Here is a 25,942-nt window from a genome sequence, read left to right on the forward strand (position 1 = left end):
AGATGGAGGTGGAGACCAGATCAGCGACAACCATTGTCTCCTGGAGGACCATACAAAGAGTGGTGCCCCACATCACAAAGGAAAGACTAACCCGCAACTACATCTGCCTCCGGGACTACCAAGGGAATAGCATGTCCATCCTCAGAAGCGGCATGTTCCAAGTGAATTTTTAAAAATTTTCTGAACCACTGCAATAATCGTAGTGGACAGCTCCCTGCCAAGCCTCTTAGGACTCGACTGGTTTGCATCCCTGGGGCTAGGAATCACAGGAGTGAATTTCATTAATGAACCGACCACCAAGAACTTACTAGGGAAATTTGCCGAGGTCTTCAATGGAATGCTGGGAAAATACAAGGGTACCCCCATCTCTTTTAATCTGGAACCTCAAGTGGCTGTGATCAGGCTCAAGCCATGAAGAGTGTTCTTCACATTGAGGCTGAGATTGGATGGCTGGACATGCTCATCCAGTAAGGCATATTGGAGCCAGTCGACCATGCCTATTGGGAGACCTCAGTCGTGACACCACTAAAGCCAGATGGCTCGGTTCGGATATGCGTGGACTACAAGTGCACCCTCAACAAAGCCTTACAGCAAAGTACATATTCGGTACCAGTAGTGCAACACTTGCTACACTCATTGGGCAAGGGTAAGGCCTTCGTCAAACTAGACCTTGCCCAAGCCTACCAACAGCTGCCTGTAGATGATGTCACTACTGAGGCCCAGACAATTGTGACCCATCAGGGAGCTTTCCGATGCCGCTGACTACAGTTTGGGGTAAGTGTGGCCCTGGAACTTTTTCAAAGTTTAATGGAGTGCCTATGCAAGGCATTCCAGGAGTTGTCCCCTACTTTGATGACGTATTGGTGTCAGGTGCAAACAAAACTGAGCTACTCGACCAACTGGGAACAATATTTCAAAGATTTCAGGAAGTCAGACTTAAAGTGAAGGAGAAATGCAAGATAGCAGTCACACAGGTCAAGTTCCTTGGATACCTTATTGATGCATCTGGAGTACACTCCACAAAAGAGAAAATACAGGCAATTCACGAAGCACCAAGCCCTAGGAATAAGAGAGAACTCCAAGCATTCTTCGGGCTCCTCAACCTTGACAATATATTCTTGCAGCACAAAGTGTCCCTCACAGAACCGCTTCACTGACTGTTGGCAAGAAGACGACGTGGTCATGGGGCCATAAGGAAGCAGCAGCATTCAACAGAGTTAAAAAAACTAATTTCCTCTGACAGTGTCCTCATTCAATACAACAAGAACCTGCTGCTGGTCCTAACGTGTGACACATCACCATTTGGGGTCAGAGCAGTTGTAAGCCACCCTTTTCCAGACAGTTAAGAGGCCCTCATAGCATTTTTCTCAAGAATGCTATCACCGGCAGAGCGAAATTACAGCTAACTAGACAAAGAAGCATTGGCTGCAGTTGCTAGAGTCAAAAGGTTCCATGAATATGTATATGGATGACCATTCGAATTGGTGACTGACACAAGCCGCTGCTGGAATTAATTGCCGGGGACTGACAAACACCTAATTGCCAATTAGCTTTGCAAGGCCAAACAGACCACAGAGTCAAAACGGAGCTTCAGAGTTTAAGCCAACCAGAACGAACAAAGTTGTTTCCTGCAAAGGCTCATGTGCCTTTGCTCCTCCTTTATGTCTTATGAGAGGGGCCTTACTCCTGAGCCGCCCCTTTTGTCTTAACTGTTCTTGTCTTCTGAGGCAGAAGGCAAGAACAGTTCCTCTACCTTGCTGATGCCAGGCTCTGGAGGCAGCACATAACTCCCAGATGGCCCTGGCAGAGCCCTTGTCTGAGCCTTCCCCAGACTCCAGGACTGGCCCATGTTCCTCCCCAACTTCCTCACTGTCCGACTCTGCTGCCAGCTCCACAGGCCACTGGCTGACCACAACATCGCTGTAAAAGACCCAATCCCCACATTAGCAGTGCTGCTGATTGAGAAGTTACCATCTGGACCCTTCACAGCGGCCAAGGTCACCTGACACTCAAACAAGGACTGAACAATTGCACCGGTACTCAACTGGGTGTGGAGGGAGTGGCCCAAGGAACCAGTAAGCACAGAGTTCAAGCTGTTTTATACCCGGCAACATGAACTTTCTGTTCAATGGGCTGTTTACTGTGGAGAAACCACATAGTGATTCCCCCTAAACTAAGGCAACCCATTCTGAAATCGTTGCATGATGGCCACCCTGGAATTGTGAAAATGAAGGCATTGGCCTGCATCTATGTTTGGTGGCCCAACCTGGACAGTGCTACTGCAGAATGGGTCGCATTGTGTCAACCTTGACAAGAGTCAAGGCCAGAACGCCCATGGATGCCAACACAGGAGTGGAAAACACCCAAGACACCGTGGTCCAGGGTACACCTCAATTTTGCAGGACCATTCCTCATCTTGGTTGACTCCTACTCAAAATGTTTGAGGTAACCCTGATGATATCCTCTACAACAGAAACTGTCCGGTCCCCGAAGGCGACGGACGTGCGCGTCCGCTGCTTGTCTCTTCAGTGGGCTCCTTTTAGGAGCACAGGGGGCCTTGGAGGGCCCCCCTGCTGTAGGATGGCTTGTTGGGACCCCCTGGATCGGTGGCAGCCGCGGGGGGGGGGGTCCAGCTTTGCCCCAGGTGCATGGCGTCGCTTTGTGCTGTCGCTGTGCGCCTTTGCCAAACGGATTCCGGAAGGAAAGAATGAATCAGATGTTACAGATGAAGTGCGAGAGGTGAGAGATTTGCCTCAATCTCTTTTAATTCTACATAATTGATGAACAGCAGCTTCTTTAAATTGTGGATTCAATCCTTTGAAGTTGTAAGATTGGAGGGGGGAATTTCCACCCCACCTCGGAAAAGGCAGCATTCGGAATCTCTCTCTCTCTCTCTTGGAGGAGAGAGAGAGTTAAAAGCTAACTGTTCACTTCTACTAGCAATGGGAGAATGATTTTTACTACAATTGCAAGATATGACTGCTGAGTTGCTTTTCTAATCCACCTTATGGAAACTTTGGACATTTTGCTCCCTGGTCCCCTGTGAAGGCAGAGCCAAGATGGCCAACTTCCTCCTTCTTCTTTGATCTTATGAATGAAGTTTCCCCTTTGAAAGAATTTCTGGCTTTATATCATTCTATGCCCCGGAGATTTCCTGGAGCCTCTCTTGTTATGTGGTCCCTTTGGATTTGGAGTATTTGATTCTTATCCCCTGGCTTGGAACTGTGTATGAGGACTAACTTTTACTTCTGGGCTTGTTTGCCTCCACGAACTCTCCCAGCTGTGCATTCCACAGATGCCATTTCTTTTGTACAAGATTTATAGCTATCTCTGAACTTAATAAGGGACCTAAAAAGTCACCGCCTGGGAAGGCATCTTCGGCCCCGACATCCTCTAGTCTAGCCCGATTACACAACAGACACAAATTGCCTATTTCTACAACCTAAAACAACTGAAGAGAGTTCAAAGGACTTATCTGTTGCTCAAATGTTTCAAACTATTATGAAGGGACAAGATGAACTGAAAAAACAACTGGCAGACCTAAATGAACAGCTCAGAGAAACGCAACAACAAGCAACACAAAATAAACAGAGAATTGGTGTGTTGGAGGAAGACACGACTGGGTTGAGGGAGGAGGTCAAGATAGTCCAGAAGGGGAATAGAGAACATGAAAATTTTATGATAAAGATGGACCTTGAAAGAATGTCTTTTTTTCTTAGATTTCAAAACTTACCAGAGACAGAAAATGAAGATCTCAAGGAGATCATGGCTACAATTTTAGCAGAACATATCAAAAGAGATAAAGAACAGCTATGGTGGGATATTGATTTGATTTATAGGATCAATTCAGCATATGCTAGAACACACAATGTTCCAAGGGAACTACATGTTAAATTTCTTAGAAAGACTACAAGAGATGAGGTTTTAGGAGCTCAAAGGGTGGGACCATTAAAATATAAAGATAAAGAAATAACCATTCTTAAGCAAATTCCGAAGAAAGTAAGAGATAAGAGGAAGAAATATTCCTCTTTATCAAAGAAACTATATAACAAAGGAGTTTGGTTTAGATGGTTATTGTCAGAAGGAATGTTGATTTTCTGGGAGGGCAGTAGAATTAGAATTAACACAGTTGCGGAGGCGGAGGCCCTCATTAAAAAACACAGTGCTTTTAGATGGAACAGGGGACAGTACACAAGATATGAAGGAGGGAGGGGCCGTGGCTCTGCCAGAAGACAGGGGGGAGGAAGCAATATTGAAATGACTCAGGTCACAAAAATAAGTATATTTGAAACATCATTGGAATTGTTGATATAATGTAATTGTTGGAAGTGACATATGAGATGATTGAATATATGGTTGATACAATGTAAAACAAAAAGCTGCCAATGTTTATCTCTTACTTTTTGGGGTTTTTTTCTGTAAAAGTTGTGAGATTTGGGGGGATTTCTACCTTCCGCACGATGTAGCTGTCAACATTTTTTTGTATACATATTTACCCCTTCCCATAAATGTTTGTAAAAACTAATAAAATTCTTTTTAAAAAAGAAAGAAACTGTCATCTGAGCACTCCAGAAGATGTTTGTGACACACGGACTGCCGGATGTCCTGGTGTCGAACAACGGGCCACAGTTGACTGCAACCCAGTTCAAACTGTTTTTGGCAAGCCAGTGGATCTGTCATGCTCTCATCGTGCCATTCGACAAAGCCAACAATGGACAAGCAGAGAGAATGGTGCGAATGACCAAAGAGCCACTGGCAAGAATGGGCCCAGAGGACTGGCAGGCGCAGATAACCAAATACCTGCTAATATAGCATGTCATATCCAATGCCACAACAAACCAAAGCCTAGTGGAGTTACTAATGGGCCGCCACCTATGGACCAATCTGCACAGATTGCATCCAGAATACTTGGCAGAAGTCCCCACTGACTCGGCCAGCCAAGTTCGAACATTCACCAGGGGCGACCAAGTATATGCCTGCAACTACGCGGGCTGCCCCACCTGGCTGCCCTCATCATGGAGGTGACTGGACCACACTCTCATTGCATGGAGCTAGAAGACAGCAGTGCATGGCACCGCCACATTGATCAACTCTGGAGCTGCCTCGGAGCCACCACCCGGTTTGGGCGAACCAGTAGTGGCGGCGGCTGGCAAGATGACAACCAAGCACTGCGGAATGGAGAGGATAAGGAGACCGTGTACCATTACCTGTAGGGCTGAATCCCGCGATACCAGAGTGAACTGCCACTGAGGTCCCACCACTGCAGCAGACAATCTTAGATGAAGTCTCTGCCCAAATGATTCCTGGAGAGCTCTTTGACCAACCATCCATTTCCCATGCTGACTCTTCGTGAATGAGGAGAGAATGAGGACTCTGCCCAAGCACCTGCTGCTCCCACTGACTCATCGAGAATGAAGGAGTGAATGCGCACCTGCTGTCGACCTGCATACTTGGAAGACTACACCTGTAGTGTAAAGACTGGCGGCTCCCACTTGGTGGGGAGGGGTGTTGTGTATGCGCATGCGCAGTTGAAAGGTTTCACTGCAGTGAGCACAAGGCATGGGAAATTACTTTGAATCTATTTGCTAACGGATGACAGTCCTCTATATAGAGTGCTGTCAGCCTGCAGCCTTTGGCTATTACTAGTATATTGCTGTTCTATGCTTAATAAACACATACTGTTACATCTGCCGGCTTCGACTCCATTCTTTGCCCAAGATCAGACAGAAGACTTCTGCTTCAATTAATTTTTGAGTTATCATTTGATCATTATAGAAATATAACACATGAACACTAGAAGTGGTATTCTGCCAGTTTGCCCAGTTTGGGCGAACCAGTAGTGGTGGCGGCTGCGGGAGGCTCCACCCACCCAGTCAGACATCATCATGAACACTCTGCACATGCTCAGAAGTGCTGCGGGTGAGCAAAGCGTGCATACAAGGTGCGCACACTCCCGGTTCTGAACCGGTAGCAAAGGTAAGAGGATTTCTGATGAACGAACACACACACACACACACACACACACACAGAATGATTTAGTTTGATGATCTCTTTTTGGTGTTTTATGCTTGCCTGGTTTTAGGAATAAGAAATGGAATTAATTTATGCATAAACTCTGAAACATATTACCATAAAATAGAAATATTTTGTATATGTATAGTATATTTTGAAATTTAAGTTCTGTGTAATATCTTTAGTTTAGCTCTTTTAATAATGCAATTTATGTATTTTCTTTGTGTTTGTTTTCTCCAATCAATTTTACTGAAACTCATTTAAAAAGTTTAGTCTGAAAATTGTTACATTATAAGAGGTTAGATGTGGATATGATTCTTAACTGAATAAAATGTTACTGTGAATTAAGTATTATAGAATTTGTGTAATAAAATATAATCATTTATATTTTGGTTTGCTTGTCCTATATAATACGCTTTTTATTTAAATCCTGACTCAAGGTTTACCCCCATTGATTTCCAATGCTACTGGGATATCTATAGCTAACAAGGGGGATCAACAGAGTGATGTTGCACGAATATCACTACTTAAGTCAGATAAGACACAATTACATGCTCACCGGATTAATAGGAACTTAAGCAATGAACTAGTAGCTGTTCCTAATGATCATCCAGCCAGCAGCATACGACCTGCTGAGTGGCATAAGGATTACAGGTAATGATGATCTTGAGACATATTATGTTTATTATTTTATATGATTGTTTTGCCATAGTGCATATTATGTTTATATTGGAAATTTATTTTCTTCTATTAGTGATTTTTATTTGTGCAGAAGTATATGTGCTGTTAATATTTTCTTAAATTCCAATTATTTTGTCTGGGTGTGTGTTTTTGTGTGTGTGTGTGTGTGTGTGTGTGTGTGTGTAAAAGGACTAATATTTTGTATCTTCAATGCATATATAAAATATTCCATGTAGTGATAAAGTTATATATCATTGTTCTGATTTAGGACTATTTTCACAAAAGCTTCCAGATATTGTTACATAGATCCAGAGTTCTCTTACACAGTATTTGAAGAACTGGAAAAGCAAATGAATAAAGACTACTATGCAGACTACATTAACAATTTAAGAAAAGTCCGTTTAAAAAAAAAAGAAGCTCAGTAAGTTGCTTCTAGATTAAATGCACAATCTATAATACTGAAATATTTATTATATATCTTTATTTATTCGAATTACTTTAAATCTCCACTTATTCTACTAAGCATTTGGAAAACAATGCTTCAAAAAATAGAGGCAGAAAGAGTCTGTAGCCTTTCAAAATAGCTGTGTCTTTTCCTGAAATCATTTACGACAGTGTTTCTCAACTGGGGTTCTGCGAAACTCCAAGGCCGTGATGACGAACATATGGCACATGTGCCACAGGTGGCATGCGGAGTCATATTTGCTGGCTTGCCAGCCATCAATTGTCAGCATGTGCATGCCTTCCAGCCCCCCACCCCCCACCCGCTCAAGCAGGAGATCCTACACCATTTCTGACAAATGACAGTCCAATCTCTTCTTGAAAGTCTCAAGTGCTGAAGCCCCAACAACTTCTGAAAGCAAGCTGTTCCACTGGTTGATTGTTCTCATTCAATAAGTTCCTCCTTATTTCTAGGTTGAATCTCTCCTTGGTCAGTTTCCATCCATTATTCCTTGTCTGGCCTTCAGGTGCTTTGGAAAATAGCTTGACCCCCTCCTCTCTATGGGAGCCCCTCAAATATTGGAACACTGCTATCATGTATCCCCTGGTTCTTCTCTTCAGTAGACTAGCCATGCCCAGTTCCTGTAACCATTCTTCATATGTTTTAGATTCTAGTCCCCTAATCATCCTGGTTGCTCTTCTCTGCACTTTTTCTAGAATCTCAACGTCTTTTTTGTAGTGTGGTGACCAAACCTGGATGCAGTACTCTAGGTGTGGTCTTACTAGGGCTTTATAGAGTGGTATTAGTACCTCACTTGCTCTTGATTGTATCCCTCTGTTAATGCAATTTAGGAATGCTTTGACTTTTTGGGCTGCTGCTGCCCACTGCTGGCTCATATTTAGCTGGTTGTCCACTAAGACTCCAAGGTCCCTCTCACAGTCACTGCTATTAAGCACCCAGTTTGTATGTGTACTTTTGGTTTTTCTTACCTAAGTGTAGGTCTTTACTTTTCTCTACATTGAATTTCATTATGTTAGATAGGGCCCAGTGTTCAAGTCTGTCAAGGTCCATCTGGATCTTGAGCCTAACATCTAGGGTGTTAGCTGTTCCTGCCAGCTTAATACTATCTGCAAATTTGGTAAGTTCCTCTTCTATTCCTCATCTAAGTCATTTATGAAGCTATTGAAGAGTACTGGGCTAAGACGGAACCTTGTAGTATCCCATTGCTGACTTCTCTCCGTGTAGACTTAGCCCCATTAAGGACTACTCGTTGCGTACAGTTTGTCAGCCAGTTGTTAATCCATCTGTTGGTGAAGCTATCTATCCCACTTTTTTCTAGCTTATGAAAAGTAGATTATGATCTACTTTGTCGAATGCCTTGCTGAAGTCTAAGTATTTCGCTGGTCTACTAATTTAATCACTATGTTGAAGAATGAAATAAGATTGGTTTGGCATGATCTATTTTTAACAAACCGGTGCTGGCTGCTAGTTATTTCTTTACTTGTTTCTAAGTGTTGGCAGATCTCTTTTTTATTATCTTTTCCAATATCTTCCTGGGTATTGATGTTAGGCTGATTGATCTGTAGTTTTGTGGGTCTGTTTCTCCCCTTTTTTTTTGAAGATGGGAACCACATCAGCTCTTTTCCAGTCCTCTGGTAGTTCCCCGGTGTTCCAGGATCTTCCAGCTCCTCTAGAACTCTGGGATGTAATCTGTCAGGTCCTGGTGATTTGTATTCATCAAGGTCAGACAGGTGTTCTCCTAACTGTTTTTTTGTTGTTGCTGTTTATTTTAACTTTTATTTCCAGTCTATTATTTACAGTTATGTTTCTGGTAGGTTAGGCTATAGTTTCTTTTTGTGTGACGACTGAAGCAAAGAATGAGGTAAGCAGCTCTACTTTCTCTCTGTTGCCTGTTACTTCCTTGCCGTCTTCTCTCTTTAGTGGACCGACTGTTTCCTTGATTTTTTTTTTCTTGTTTATATGTTGGAAGAATTTTTTTAAAATTATCTTTGACTTTTGTTGCAAGTCTTTGTAAATTCTGAGCCTTTGCTTTCCTGACTTTGTCTTTGCAGATTCTGGCTTAGTTGTGTGTCCCTCTTTCCATTTTTTTGTACTTGTCCTTTTTGTCTTTCAATTTGTCAGAGAGATCTTTGTGCATGCTGGTTTCTTCTTGGATTTCTTATTTTTCTTTTTCAGTAGTAGTATGCTGATATGGGCTTTTATGATCAGAGTTTCCCAAGCTGCTTGAGTTTTTTAAACTTTTCATCCAAAGAATCTTTCCCAAGTTCGCTGTGAGTTTGTTAAAATCAGCTGTTTTAAAATCTAAGAGTCTGGTATCATTATGTTCTAATACTTATGTTTCTATGTTGAATTATAGTACAATATGGTCACTCTTACCCAAGTTCCCTGCAGTTTCAACTCCTCCTATCACTTCTCTGTTTGTAGGACTTAAGTCCAGCATGGCTGTCCCCCTCCTCTACCTTTTGGATGATAAAGTTGTCAGCTAGGTTGGTTAGGAATCTATTTGATTTCTCACTTGGTGCAGAATTAGTTTTCCAATTGATATCAGGGTAATTGAAGTCCCCCATTGCTATTGTAGTGTGTTTCCTGCATATGTTTTTTAGTTGGTTGGCAAAAAGGATATCTATTTTTTCTGCTTGATTGAGTGGCCTATAGTATACACCTATGGCCATGTCATTCTTTTTTCTTTTGATTTTGACCCATATGCATTCTAGGAGGTTTTGTCTTTGGTTTCATGCAATTCTGTAGCAATGTAGTGGTCCTTTACATACAGTGCAACCCCACCTCTTTTTTTATGGGGTCTGGGCATTTGTAAAGAGTTTGTATCCTTCTATAAGTATGTTCCAGTCGTGGGTTTCATCCTACCAAGTTTCTGTTTTTCCAACTATGTCTTATCTACCTTTGTGTATTGATAATTCAAGATCATCCTGTTTGTTCCCCAGACTTTGTGCATTTGCATATAGGCACCTGAGGTCTTTATGTCTGACTCTGGGTATGCTTTCTATGTCTCCTATTTGGTGTTTGAGTTTGTTGTTCTTCCCATCCCTCCTTACTTTGTTTTTGCCTTGCTTTCTAGTTTTTTTTTGCTTGGACTTAAATCCTGGAGATCCTAAAGACTGGTCTCCCTCCCCCATCAATTTTAGTTTAAAGCCCTCTTGATAAGTTGAGTCAGTTGTCTTTGTGAGGTGCAACCCATCCCTTTCCAAAAGCCCATCTTGGAGGTAGTGCAGACCATGGTCTAGGAATCCAAAATTTTTCTGGCAACAGCAATGTTTTAGCCAGCAGTTCACTTCTAGAATTCTTTGTTCTCTTACCTGATGTTGTAATTTCGTTGGCAGTACAGATGAAAAAACTACTTGTGCACCTAAGTCCTTGACTTTCTTGCCTAGCTGTTCGTAATCCCTCAATATTGTTTTCAAGTCCTTTTTTGTGTCATTTGTGCATACATGTAGTAGTAGAAAGGGGTAGTAGTCTGTCAGTTTTATTATTTTACTTAGGTTCTCAGCCACATCTTTGATTTTAGCTCCAGGGAGACAACATACCTCTCTGGATATTTGTGTCAAAATGCATTGAATACCAAACTGAGGAGAAATTTCCTGACAGTTAGAACAATTATCAGTGGAACAGCTTGCCTCCAGAAGTTGTGAATGCCCCAACACTGGAAGACTTTAAGAAGATGTTGGATAGCCATCTGTCTGAAACTGTATAGGGTTTCCTGCCTAGGCAGGGGGTTGGACTAGAAGACCTCCAAGGTCCCTTCCAACTCTACTATTGTATTGTATTGTATTGTATAAATTTCATGAGTTTCAAAGCAGTTGAGTACCAAGGTACAACTGTATTAAGGAAAGGGTACTGGAGGTTGCAAGGTGTCATCCTCCTTCTAGTTTTGTAAAGAGGTCTCTGGGACAAGTAAGGGTAAATTAGATTTGGGGAACAAGCTTCATGAAAGGAATATAATTTTGTAACTTCTGGCCTATATTTGAGCCTGTATGTGCAGGAATTTCCAACTGCCTGAAAAATATTTCAAGGGCTCCAGGCTTAAAAGGTTGAGAAAGATTGATTCAGCAGCTACAGTGGGAAAAGAAAAGGTAAGGCTGCTGCAAAGAAGCTGCAGATGTCTGATCCCAAATACTCAAAACACCTTTTCAAAATTATTTCAAAAAGACTTAGTCCTATTTTCTGTTGGAATTTTTGTAAAATTTGTCTTAAATGCTGAAATAATTCTGTGTATCAAAATGAATATTAGAATATAGAAATCTATGGATATTCCAGTTTTCCTTGCTTTAGCCAGTTATCAGTTCTGATTCTAACTGCTTACAAATTGATCTCACATTTGTGGTGTCACTTCCATTAAGCCGTATTAGATTTTTAAACATGTTGTGCTGTTAACTACACAGAATTGTAAAATACAAATAAAATAAATAAAGGAATGCCTATTTTAATATCACCATCCACCAAGTCAATAGTTTAAAAATACAGATTCCTGCTGTATCAGAATTGATTGTTGTGAACTGAAATAACTGCCTCTCATTACTTTTGAATTGCTTGGTATTACATAGGCTTTACATAAACTTCTGGAGGACTCACATTATTATTTGTTCTTATAAGTGAGGCAAGAAAACATTTGTCCAGTTGTGATAAAGATTGTTAAGATAATTGTACTTTTATACTCACTTTATAGAAAGTTGCCTTTGGAAAATAAGCAATAATTATTTTTGAAGAAAAAGTTCAAAGGTAGTCTCAGAACCGAGTATCAATCAGAATTTTCAATAACGGTTTGGCAAGACACTTTGCAAGAATTTCCCCTTCATACTCATTCAGTTAATAAAATCCAGCAAATAAGTCAAAGTTCTGAAAAATTGTGTAATATATAGGCTAGATAGTTAAATATGACTTATCTTTCTTTGATACAATAGGATATTCAAAATGCTCAATAATCCTGTGGACATAGGATTAAAGCCAGCATCAGGGCTAAAATCTCCTATGCTCAGAATTTTAAAGCATGATAACATGGAGAACGAAGCTGCTTGTGTAAACAGAAATAGCCTGTTAACTAGTAAACAGCTAGCAGAAATCAAATCTACATCTATACAAAAAGAGGTACATTTAGTATTGATGAATATGGTATCTTACTTTTAGCCTGTCATCATATATTTGATTTATCATATACTGTTTATTCCTGCTCTATTAACCATTTAAATGTATTTTTTCATATTCTTTTGTGTATTTTCTCTGAAGTCCCATTAAAATTAATAGGATTTATTCCTAAAAAAGAATAAATAATTTGCAGTTTAATTAATCGATCTACAACCCCTTTCTCCAAAATCTAGTATCTTCTAGTAAATGTGCAGCTTGCAAGCTCCTTGTCTATATTAACTGATAGCCAATGGGAGTCTGAACTTCAGTCAACATTCAGGAGGGAAAGTTTGGCATGTAGGCATAATCCAATACACAAATGCTCCCTCTACTGGATAAGTAAACCCTTCATTTTTTTTGAGAAGTAGAAGTAGAAAGAAGCTGCATGCTGCAATTGAGAGGAGGAGCAAGCTACTATTGATCTCCAATGTCTGATTAAAATGAATTACCAAGGAAGTGGCATTTTCAGTTAGCAGAATCTATAGTACTGTGGAAAAACAGCACAGATTTTTATGTTTATAATACTCTATTTTGCTATAATTCATCTAGAGACTTTTGAATTGGGGAGAGACACTATAAAAATGATAAAATAAACGTGAAATGCCAAGATTGTTTTACCATACTTGAGATTGGCAAGTGTATATTAAATTTATGTGGAATATTTTTGTAGTCTGTTATTACATTGTAATATTGTACAAAAGAGATTGTACCATTTGTAGTGAACCAGTGCCAGGTTGTGGCCAACTATTATATATTACTTAATTAGGGCATCTCTATAATTCATTTTTTTGCAGTTTGGCATGTTGATATTTAAAAATTAAAGTGTTTTTTAACCTCCCCTCTTTTTAATAAACTTTGATTTTTTAGAAATCTTGTGAGTTATGTTATCTCTTAAAGGGGGTTCAAACCCCTTGTTATATCTCTATACTCGATAGGTTCAGGAGATTATAACGTAGCAATTATTTCATTTTTTTCACCACATTTCTTTTTTCAGGAGGACACCATGATATATTTTTCTCATGGGCTGGGGATAGCAGGAAAATGTCAGGTGAAAGCTCTTGAAGAAATTGCTACCCAGTAGTTAGACTAAATAATGCATGTTTATAAATATACATTGATTTCTAATAATTGCAGAGATATTTTTTTCTGCATGATACATTTATCTTGATCCAGTATTGGTTTTCTTAATTTAAATATTAGTAATTAAGAGTGTATGTGTGAAAGAGAGAAAGAATATTACATGGGAACAAATAGGCCCTCCCTCCAAATATAAATAGGATAACAATGTATGGATTGAATTTAAGAAGAAGGTGAAGAATGTGGATTCATAGGAGGAATGCAAAAATAAAGGTAAACAGGAGGGGGGTTAGGGTTAGAGTTGCAATGAGCTTGGTCAGCCTGAATACTAATTACTTGTTTCACAACTTTTTTTAAATTTTTTAAATTTTATTTAGGGAATTTATATTGCTGCCTATTTGCACATGGCGACTCAAGGAGGCTTACAGAATATAAAACCTTAAACAAAAACAATAAAACTAATAAAAGAAGTGTCATATAATAAATTACTGTATTTTTCGGAGTATAAGACTCAGCGGAGTATAAAACCAAGGTTTTGAAGAGGCAAATTTTTAAAAAAGTTAGTAGGTAGATAGAAGAATAGAGAGGGAAAGAAAGAGAGAGAAATACAGTAGGTAGGTAGGTAGGGAGACAGAGTGTAGGTAGGTAGGTAGGGTGATAAAGGGATAGCGAGAGAGAGAAATAGAGAAATACGGTAGGTGGGGAAAAAGAGAGGATAGGTAGGTAGATGGAGAGAGAGAGAGAGAGAGAGAGAGAGAGAGAGAGAGAAAGAAATACAGTAGGTAGGTAGGTAGGGAGAGAGAGTACGTAGGTAGGTAGATAAAGGGAGAGAGAGAGAGAGAGAAATAGAGAGATATAGAGAAAGGAATACAGTAGGTAGGTAGGGAGAAAGAGTAGGTAGGTAGATAGGTAGAGGGAGGGAGGGAGAGAGAGAGAGAGAGAGAGAGAGAGAGAGAGTAGAGAGGTTGGGATAGAGAGAGAGTAGGTAGGTATGTAGATGTTTCCAGATGTATTTATCCATGTGTTGGAGAAGGAACTCGCTGACAATCTGCAGCACCTAAGACTTTGTTTCTGCTGGCACAGCACTTGATCAATGTAATTCTCATCAATCAGTTAAGGAGCTTTCCAAAAGAAAAAAAAAAGTTTTTGCACTCTGCAAACCTCCCCAAAATGGCCCGTTTTTCATAAAAATGGGTCTGGTTTTTTTAAAGGCATGAATAGCCTTGGAGCTTGCAGAGTGCTCCTGGGGAGCGTGGGGTGGCTAAAAATGAAGAAAAAACGGTCCCTTTTTCGCGAAAACAGGCCCGTTTCTTGTCAAAAAAATTACATGCAGAGCCTTATGGAGGCTTATCGAGTGCTGCAATGGTGTGTGTGTGTGTGTGTGTGTGTGTGTGTGTGTGTGCAAAAAATGACCTGTTTTTGTTCATTTCTGCCCTCTCCAGCCCCCAGAACTCTCTGAAAGCCTCCATAAGGGTATGCACAGCCATTTTGGTTAAGGGGACGGGACTTCGGGAGGCAAAAAATGCTGTATTTGATGTATAAGATGCACCCAGATTTTCAGCCTTTTTGTCAGGCCTGTAATTCTGTTCCTTTTAGGATCTTTGGCCTGCCACATTATATGTGTGTGTGTGTGTGTGTGTGTGTGTGTGTGTGTATATATATATACATACATACATACATACATACACACACACACACACACACACACACACACACACACACACACACACACACACACATATATATATATATATATATATATATATATATGCTGGTTTTGTTGTATTCGGGTCTTTTCCCGTGTAAGGTTGAGATTGTCTTTGCAACGTTTTAAGCCCACAGCTTGAAGATGGCAGGTGTGATCCTGCCGAAACGTTGCAAAGACAATCTCAACCTTACACGGGAAAAGACCCGAATACAACAAAACCAGCATACCTACACCAGTGAAAGGGAGACTAGGATAGATCTATTTCGAGCTAATTAGCTCTCATCAGCTAGCCATACCCTTACTGGGATTAGAACCCGGGCTGTATATATCTTAGGCAGGAGTCTTAACCACTAAGCCACGGGTTCTCTTCCTTATCAGTTGAGCCAGGGAAATAGGTATGTATTTGTGTTACAACCCCTGGTATGACTAAATATGGGAGGAAGGTCACTACTCCCTCTTTCTGTCCTTCGGCTTATCACAAAGACCATGCAGGCAGAAAACCATATTTTTATTTTTACTGTTGCCTTTTTATATTTGTGTTGTAATTGTACTGATAAATAAATAAAGGGAGACTAGGATAGATCTATTTCGAGCTAATTAGCTCTCATCAGCTAGCCATACCCTTACTGGGATTAGAACCCGGGCTGTATATATCTTAGGCAGGAGTCTTAACCATGGCTAGCTGATGAGAGCTAATTAGCTCGAAATAGATCTATCCTAGTCTCCCTTTATTTATTTATTTATCAGTACAATTACAACACAAATATAAAAAGGCAACAGTAAAAATAAAAATATGGTTTTCTGCCTGCATGGTCTTTGTGATAAGCCGAAGGACAGAAAGAGGGAGTAGTGACCTTCCTCCCATATTTAGTCATACCAGGGGTTGTAACACAAATACATACATACATACATACATACATACATACATACATACATACATATATATATATATGCTGGTTTTGTTGTATTCGGGTCTTTTCCCGTGTAAAGTTGAGATTGTCTTTGCAACGTTTCGGCAGGATCGCACCTGCCATCTTCAAGCGTGGGCTCAAAATGTGGGCTTAAAATGGGAACTTACAGAAAGACGGCAGCTCCGTTCCCATTTTAAGCCCACATTTTGAGCCCACGCTTATATGCTGGAGGTCTTTTCCCGTGTAAGGTTGAGATTGTCTTTGCAACGTTTCGGCAGGATCTCACCTGCCATCTTCAAGCGTGGGCTTAAAATGTGGGCTTAAAATGGGAACGGAGCTGCCGTCTTTCTGTAAGTCTTGGTGGGAGGGGATGGGGTGCTGGCTTTGTTTCAGTAAGTGGAATGATTGGTTGTGTGGTTGTATCATGGTTGGTAGATTGGTGCTGATTGGTGCAGGCTGTGTGTGCATTGTTGTTTTGTATTGTAACGGCTTGGGTGGTGGGTGGTGTTCGTTTGTTGGCTAGGGCTGGTTTCCAGATGTTTGGTAGGCGGGAGGTATCATCACGTTTGTTCATGCTGTGGGGGTGTTTCTCTATTTCGATGGCTTCCATGATTATTCTCTTGTGGAGGTGTTCTGTTTTGGAGATTAACCTGGCTCCTTCAAAGTTGATTTCATGTCCTGTAGCTTTAAGGTGCTGGAAAAGGGAAGAAGTTTTTTCTTTTTTTCTTACTGCGTTTTTGTGTTCTGTGATGTGTGCATTTATTCTCCTGTTTGTTTGTCCTATGTATATTGCTGGGCAGAGTTTGCATGGTATTTCATAGACTCCTTGGTTTTCTAGCTGGATTTTGTCTTTGGGGTTTCTTAAGATGTTGGCTATTTTTTGGTCAGTGGTGAAGGCTGTCCTGATATTGTGCTTGTGGAGGACTTGAGAGAGGCGTATTACCGTATACGAATCCGGAAAGGGGATGAGTGGAAGACCGCTTTTAACACTCCCTTAGGCAGCTTCCAATATAAAGTCATGCCTTTCGGACTACAAGGAGCGCCCGCAGTATTCATGCAGTATATAAATGAAGTGCTACACAACCACCTGTACCGCGGAGTACTCGTTTATTTAGATGACATCTTGATCTTCTCTGAGACCATGGAAGAACATGTGAAACTGGTACGGCTAGTCCTGAAAAAACTTCTAGCTGCCAAACTTTATGCAAAATTGTCAAAGTGTGAATTCCACAAGACCTCGCTAGATTACCTGGGATATCTTATCTCCAACGAAGGAGTAGAAATGGACCCAGGAAAAGTGAAAGCGGTGTTAGATTGGAAACCTCCAAGCACTCGCAAACAATTACAAAGCTTCCTTGGATTTGCAAACTTTTATAGGCAGTTTATTCCAACCTTTGCTGAAATTGCCCTACCATTGACTGACCTATTAAGAACGGGGCCTTCCCCTACTAAACCAAAAGCAAACCAACCATTAAAATGGACAATCGACTGTCAAAAGGCTTTTGAGAATTTAAAACGGCTCTTTGCCCAAGAACCCATATTGCAACACCCCGATCCAGAGTGACCTTTCATAATCCAAACGGATGCCAGTGATGTCGCGATAGCCGCGGTGCTACTACAAAAGAATAAAGAAGGCCACCTCTTACCATGCGCTTACATCTCCAAGAAACTCACCACTACGGAAAAAGGTGGCCCATTTGGGAGAAGGAGGCATTCGCGATCAGGTGGAGCATGCTCACCTGGAGACATCTCCTGGAAGGGGGGGATATACCGTTCGAGGTATGGACTGATCATAAAAACCTCGAAACTCTCCTTGCCCATCGAAAGTTATCCCCCAAACAGGTTTGTTGGGCCCAATATTTCCAAAGGTTCAAATTTGAAATTAAACACATCCCCGCAGGGAAGAACTTGTTAGCAGATGCACTGTCGAGAAAACCCCAGTTTGACAGTAAGAAGGAAGAAATTTTCCACCCCATCATATCTCCTTCTCACCAAAAGGCAGCTCAAGTCACCAGTCGAAGCCAAGATAAACTGAGAACCGAACTGAAAGCAGCCCTCCAGACAGACCCATGGTTCAACAACAACAAGGACATCCTAACGATTAATAATGGCGTAGACTGGAAGGGATCCAAACTGTACGTCCCTGCAGAGATGAGATTGCAAGTGCTACAGCGGAGTCATGATGCGAAACTAGGAGGTCATTTCAGATTCCTGAAAACTCTCCACCTCGCTAGACGTCAATTTTGGTGGCCAAAGATGAGGTCGGAGGTGGAAGATTATGTAAAAAGCTGTGCTACTTGTGCAACAATGAAAACCCGTCCGGGAAAGCCCCCTGGACTACTACAACAAGTAGCCAACCCTAGCCGACCATGGGAAGAGATAGCAATGGACTTCATTGTCGAACTTCCAGATAGCAGTGGTAATAAAGTAATCTGGACAGTTATTGATTTGTTTTCCAAGCAAGCACACTTTATCGCTTGTTCAGGCCTACCATCCGCAAAGAAATTAGCGAAAATGTTTGTGAAACACATTTATCGCCTACATGGGGTTCCAAAAAGGATCATTTCAGATCGCTGAGTTCAATTCACCGCCAAGTTCTGGAGAGAATTCCTAAAATTTACCCGGTATTCCATTGTAGCTTATTGAAGCCGGTAAGGGGGTCTAGCACGAGACCATCCACCCAAACTCCACCTCCTCCCGTAGTGGTAGAAGGGGAAACACATTATGAGGTGAAAAAAATATTAGATTCCTGGCTGTATAGGGGTCGCTTACAATATTTAGTGCATTGGAAGGGATACTTAGAGCCGAGGGAGTCTACTGTGCCACAGACGTCCGGATGTGAATCCCTTGTTGTGAAATGGGGCCCTGGGAGACAGTTGGGCCTGCTGATAGTATACCTGGCTCCTCGCTATACATCAGCGGCCCTGCCTGAACTCCTCGAGCTGATCGCATCGGTGGCGGTCGAGACCCCCAAACTTTTAGTGATGGGGGATTTTAACCTGCCATCGATGGGAGAAGCATCGGAGGGGGTTCGGGAGTTCATGGCTTCCATGACAGCCATGGACCTGACTCAAATGATTCAGGGCCCGACACATGAGGGAGGACACACTCTGGACCTCGTTTTTGTCTCTGGCCAGTGGTTGAGTGATCTGGGAGGAGGGGACTTAACCATCACTCCCCTGTCATGGTCAGATCACTCACTCCTTCGTCTTGACTTCCCTGGTGCTACCTCCCGCTGCGGGGAGGCAGAACGGGAAAGCACTAGATGGTTCCGCCCCAGGCGCCTGATGGAACCAGATAGGTTCCAGACGGAGCTTGGGCCACCTCCTGTAACCTTGACCCGCCCCCGGGTAGAGGACCTGGTGGTCGCGTGGAATAATGCGACTACCGGGGCCTTGAACCGGGTGGCGCCTTTGCGGCCTCTCCGGCGGCAATGATCCACCCTGGCCCCTTGGTTTACCGAGGAGCTGAGGGTGATGAAATGCCGCAAGAGATGTCTAGAGAGTCGTTGGAGATCCTCTCGTTCCGAACTTGATCGAACACAGGCACGAGCCCATTTAAGGACGTACCTTGTGGCATTGAGAGTGGCCAAACGCCAATATTGTGCCACTCTCATTGCATCCGCAGAGAACCACCCTGCCGCCCTGTTTCGGGTGTCCCGCTTCCTCTTGTTTCAGAGACCGCGGGAGGCCCCTCTACAGGGCAGAGCAGAGGAATTTGGGAAATATCTGCAGGATAAAATCGCTCAAATCCGGAAGGATTGGGTCCCTGTTAGTGGTCCAATGGAGATGTCCGTGGCGAGTCTTGAGGAATCGACCTGGGAGGAGTTTGACTTGGTTGCCATCGAGGATTTGGACAGAATGCGTGGATGACTGTGACCCACCACATGTTTATTGGACCCGTGCCCCTCCTGGCTTGTACTGGCATCCTGGGAGGTTACACGAGACTGGCTCCTGGACCTAGTGAACGCTTCGCTGAGCGAGGGGTCTCTCCCGGCCGCCTTGAAAGAGGCGGTGGTGAGACCCTTGCTCAAGAAGCCTTCCCTGGATCCTTTGGAGCTGGCCAATTATCGTCCTGTCTCCAACCTTCCCTTTTTGGCGAAGGTTGTAGAGAGTGTGGTGGCCTACCAGTTTCCACGGCATCTGGAGGAAAATGATGATCTAGACCCGCGCCAGTCCGGCTTCCGCCCCGGTCACAGCACGGAGACGGCCTTGGTCGCGTTGGTGGATGATCTCTGGAGGGCCAGAGATAGAGGTTGTTCCTCTATCCTGGTCCTATTGGACCTCTCGGCGGCTTTTGATACCATCGACCATGGTATCCTGCTGCGCCGGCTGGAGGGGTTGGGGGTCCGGGGCACCATTTTGCGGTGGTTCGGCTCCTACCTTTCTGGCCGGACGCAGCGTGTGTTGGCAGGGGAGGAGAGGTCGACCCTACGCCCCCTTACTTGTGGGGTACCACAGGGGTCGGTCCTCTCGCCACTCCTGTTCAACACATATATGAAGCCGCTGGGTGAGATCATCCGTGGTTTCGGGGTGGGATACCATCTGTACGCTGATGATACTCAGCTGTACTTTTCCACCCCGAACCACCCCAACGAGGCCATCGAAGTGATGTCCCGGTGTGTGGAAGCCGTACGGATCTGGATGGATGACAACCGACTCAAACTCAACCCCTCCAAGACGGAGTGGCTGTGGGTACCAGCTCCCCGGTTCAGCCAATTAATTCCAACATTGGCCATTGGGGGCATTCAACTTGCCCCCGTGGAGCGGGCGCGCAATTTGGGCGTCCTCCTGGATGCCCGGCTGTCCATGGATGACCATGTGACAGCCGTGGCAAGGGGGGCGTTCCACCAGGTTCGCCTGGTGCGCCAATTGCGCCCCCTACTGGACCGGGACGCCTTACGCACAGTCACTCATGCGCTGGTGACGTCTCGCTTGGACTACTGTAACGCTCTCTACATGGGGCTTCCCTTGAAATGCACCCGGAGGCTACAGTTGGTCCAGAACGCAGCCGCGCGGGTAATTATGGGGAGTACTAGGTACTCCCATGTGACACCTTTCCTGCGCGAGCTGCACTGGCTCCCTGTGGTCTATCGGGTGCGTTTCAAGGTTTTGATAACAATCTTTAAAGCGCTCCATGGCTCAGGACCTAGTTACTTGCGGGATCGTATTCTGCCCCATACATCCCTGCGACCAATCCGCTCGCACAGAGAGGGCCTCCTCCAGGTGCCGTCCACCAGACAGTGTCGAGGGGCGGCACCTAGGAGTAGAGCCTTCTCTGTGGCGGGCCCAGCACTGTGGAATGACCTCCCTCCGGATATTAGGAATACCTCTGACCTCCGCTCCTTTCGTATAAAGCTCAAGACCCACCTATTCCAAGTAGCTGGCCTGGCTCAACTTTGATCTAACTATATCGCTCCTGACGGGTTTTTATTTGGGTATTTTAATTGCATTCAATTACTTAGGGGTTTCTAAACATTGTATTTTATTGTTTTTATTCATTAGCCGACCTCCTCCTTGTACATGTCTTGATATATGTTTTTGTAATATGTATGTCTTGTCTATATATTTATTTCATATGTTTTATTGTACGCCGCCCCGAGTCCTTCGGGAGAGGGTGCGGCTAAGAAATAAATATTTATTATTATTATTATTATACCCTTTGTCCGAAGCTACATGGGTGAAAAGTTGGGATCTGAAAGTAAATTAGTGAAACAATTCCATGAGAAGTTCCCTGATAAGCCAAAGGGTCCCCCTGGGGGAGGAAGAGGTGGTTAAATTTTAATAGGTTAACTTTTATGTTATTCTCTTTTCAGGAAACGTTTTTCTCCTGAGGAGAGGCCGCCTGTCAGGCCTGTAATTCTGTTCCTTTTAGGATTTTTGGCCTGCCACATAAATATATATATATATATATATATATATATATATATATATATATATATATATATATATATATATATATATATATATATATATATATATATATATATATATATATATATATATATATATATATATATATATATATATGTGTGTGTGTGTGTGTGTATGTGTATATATGTGTATATATGTGTATATATGTGTATATATGTTTATATATGTTTATATATATGTATGTGTGTGTGTGTGTGTGTGTATGTATGTATGTATATATATATATATATATATATATATATATATATATATATATATATATATATATATATATATATATATATATATATATATATATATATATATATATATATATATATATATATATATATATATATATATATATATATATATATATTCTTATGCTGTTTCATTGGTATAGTAGTTGGGAGGGGGAAATAGAAAGGAGTAGGATTGTGGAATGTATTGTTATGGATTTTCTTAGAAGCTCAAGGTTGTCTTTTGTCTCCGCACCTCGACACCTGGCCGGAAGAAGAGGGGTGTACATGCCAGCGTGGAATATGAAGATTGGACCATGTGATGAATTATGGGGTGTGGGGATAGATGATGAACTTTTAACTGGGTGAACCCACAGGATGTACGTTAGAGTTGAAATTTCACAGCATAATGCCAAAATGTCTGTCTTATTAAATTGGAGTTTTAAGGATAACTTTGCCTTGGACAATGATTTAATTCTGCATGATATTTGGAACGCTGACACTTTTTTTAGGAAAAAAGGTGCATCTTATACTCCGAAAATACGGTAATATAATAAAATCATCCCACCCACCGCCCCAGTGACGACACCTCACACCAACCATTTAATGGACTCCATCCCGCTCTGGGTTCCACAGGCCCACTGGCAGAATCAGGTCTTCAATGCCTTCTGGAAGAGTGCTATAGTTGGGGCCATTCTAATCTCAGGGGGAGACTTCCAGACAGAAGGGGCCACCACGGAGAAGGCCCTTCTGGATCCCACCAGGTATATCTCCCTAGGCCTAGGGGATGGCACCCACAACATTCCCTGCCTCCCCGCTCTTATTTGTTGGGTAGATGTGATCAGCAAGAGACGGCCCCTCAAATAACCTGATCCCAAGTCATAAAGGGCTTTAAATGTGACAACCAGCACCTTAAATTGTACCCAGAAGCAAATAACCAGCCAATGTAGCTCCCTCAGGAGTGATGATACATGTACACACCAGAGTCTGCACAAGACCATGTGGGCTGCTGCATTTTGCACCAACTGGAGCTTGCGGATGCTGTTCAAGAGCAGCCCCATGTAGAATGCATTGCAATAGTCAAGACGGGAAGTGACTAGGGTGTGGGTAACTGAATAGGGATTGTTGGTCCAGGAAAGGGCTTAACTGGTGCACACCCCACAGTTGCACAAAGGCCCTCCTGGCCACGACTGCCACCTCTTTGAGCAGGAATCGTGAGTCCAGGAGAACCCCCATATTACTCACAGGATCTGTTTGGGGTAGTGCCACCCCATCTAAGATCAGAGGTGGCAATTCTCTCTGAGCCAATGAACCCCAAACCCAGCCACTCGGTCTTGCCACAATTTAGTTTTGCCCATCAATGACCTAGAGACTTCTCAGAATTTCTAGAAAAAGTAGCTGTTTGGCTCTGGGTTTTTTTTTTTTTTTGCAAAGTAGGTAGTACATAAAACCTTGAAGAGTTGTTTCCCCACTGGAAAATTAGGTCTTAGGAGATGGTGGAGCTTGTAGCCTGGGCACCTCTTTAGTGGGAATGACATTTCTTCAAGGGGGGTGGAGAGTCTTCAACAAAACTTGGAAATGGGAAAAGAACAGTGGAGGCAGGCACTCTGCCAGCCTGCCAAATTTTATGAGGCATTTTAATTTAGGAGTCACAAAGGCACAATTTTTTTAGTTCAGAGTTCAGGACTTTCATATATTATCAGAGAAGAAAATAGATGCGGTATTTTTGTATGTAAACAAATTAAACTCTTTTAATAGTGTGGTTTTTTGGTTTTTTTAAAATAGGTGAATGGTTGTCTTAATCCTGAACCATTGTCTCAGCAAGAAATTGAAGACTGCAGTCTAATTTTGACACCAAAACAGCTTCATCAGATAGTCATTGGTAAGATAGTGATTTGATAGCATGTATTTTCCTATCTTAAATTATTAGCTATTGTACAGGCAAATGGAAAATTGAACAAAAATGGAATAATCTAGAAGAGCATATAAATGAATTATCTTGAAGAATATGGAACTTTAGAGATTTAGTGCTCCTGAGACTTGCTCTCTTTTTCTTAACTTACGTTGAGGAGTTGACTTGTGGAAATTTTTCTTGATCGTATATAGTATTTTGGTATGTTTGCCAAAAAAGAATTACATTTTTCTCTTAACTTACACACACTGAACTTTTTTTGAGCAAATCTATTGTCATTAATCCCCCATTCACAGAAAGAGAAAGGAAAACTAGCAACTGTATTGTCATGTTTTCAGTTTTTAAAAATATAATTTTCAAAATAGTTATAATAAATACAATAAAATATAGGAATACATAGTACATCCTCTGAAATACTACAAAATAATAGACTACCACAAATAGTAAACAGGCAATAGCTGAAAAGTTGATAAAACCAACAATATTTTAACTAAGTTAAATAAATATTTTAACTGTTAAATATTTTGACTTCCTTGCAAACACTTCACAGTAAGGACCTGTTTAAAATCTCAGAGAAATTTATATCACTACTTGGGCCTCGTTACAGGGAATACACTTTTACCACAACTGAGTGAAATAAGCAAACAATGTCAATAGTGTATTTTGTCATGTACAAAGATTGAATAAATGAACTAGATATAGATGGTTTTAGAAATAAACTGTTCTAAACTACTGGATCAATAAAAGCTGTTCGAAAATGTCTTAGTAGTTAATTGGCAGATGGTACTGTTTAATTGGGGGGTTCACTGAGCAATCTAAATACATATTTTTCCCTTGATGTGGTCCTTGCACAACATGGAGGGGAGTTCCTACACAAATGCGTAGTCTGAAAAATGAGGAATTATATATAGAATATTGTGCATATATAGGTACTGTATTTTTCAGAGTATAAGATGCACCGGAGTATAAGATGCACCAAGGTTTTGAAGGGGCATTTTTTTTTAAAAAAAGTAGGTAGGTAGATAGAGGGATAGAGAGGGAGAGAAAGAGAGAGAAATACAGTAGGGAGGGAGGGAGAAAGAGAGAGTAGGTAGGTAGGTAGGTAGGGGGAGAGAGAGAGAGAGAGGGAGAGAGAGAGATACAGTAGGTAGGTAGTGGGAGAGAGAGAGTGTAGGTAGGTAGGTAGAGGGCTAGAGAGAAATAGAGAGAGAGAAATACAGTAGATAGGTAGGGAGAGAGAGAGTAGGTAGGTTGGTAGATGGAGGGAGAGAGAGAGAGAGAAATAGGGTAGGGAGGGAGGGAGAGACAGTAAGAGTAGGTAGGTAGGTAGAAGTTTCCAGGTGTGTCCATGTGCTGGAGAAGAAAATTGCTGACAATCTGCAGCACCTAAGACTTTGTTTCTGCTGGCACAGCACTTGATCAATGTACTTCTCATCAATCAGTTAAAGAGCTTTCCAAAAGGAAAAAAAAAGTTTTTGCACTCTGCAAACCTCCCCCAAATGGCCTGTTTTTCGCAAAAATGGGCCTGTTTCCCCCCCCAAAAAAGGCATGAATAGCCTTGGGGGGGGGCTTGCAGAGTGCTCCTGAGGGGGGGAGCAAAAAAGAGCAAAAAAATTTTTCATGGAAATGGGCCCGTTTTTTGTCAAAAAAATTACATGCATAGCCTTATGGAGGCTTATAGAGTGCTGCTGCGGGCTGAGGGGGCGAAAAACACTCCTTTTTTTGTTCATTTCTGCCCTCTCCAGCCCCCAGGAGCTCTCTGAAAGCCTCAAAAGGGTATGCACGGCCATTTTGGTGAAGGGGCGGGGCTTCGGGAGGCAAAAAATGCTGTATTTTCCAGAAGAGTGGAGGGAGGTGTCACTGAAGGGTTAACACAGCCTGATTGGTCCAT

The 25,942-nt window shown here is 42.2% G+C and overlaps 1 protein-coding gene across 1 annotated transcript in view; it reads left to right on the forward strand.

Moving 5' to 3' along the window:
* Positions 1-25,942, forward strand: part of CFAP47 (cilia and flagella associated protein 47) — a 390,847-nt gene that overhangs the window by 33,895 nt on the left and 331,010 nt on the right. Inside the window, exons 10-13 of the mRNA XM_081950234.1 lie at positions 6,453-6,666; positions 6,962-7,114; positions 12,073-12,256; positions 23,925-24,021. Coding sequence (XP_081806360.1) covers positions 6,453-6,666; positions 6,962-7,114; positions 12,073-12,256; positions 23,925-24,021 — 648 coding nt within the window. The remainder of the gene's footprint in view (positions 1-6,452; positions 6,667-6,961; positions 7,115-12,072; positions 12,257-23,924; positions 24,022-25,942) is intronic.

Source organism: Natrix helvetica, assembly GCF_964273705.1.
Source record: "Natrix helvetica genome assembly, chromosome: 4".
In the NCBI taxonomy this organism is placed as follows: domain Eukaryota; kingdom Metazoa; phylum Chordata; class Lepidosauria; order Squamata; family Natricidae; genus Natrix; species Natrix helvetica.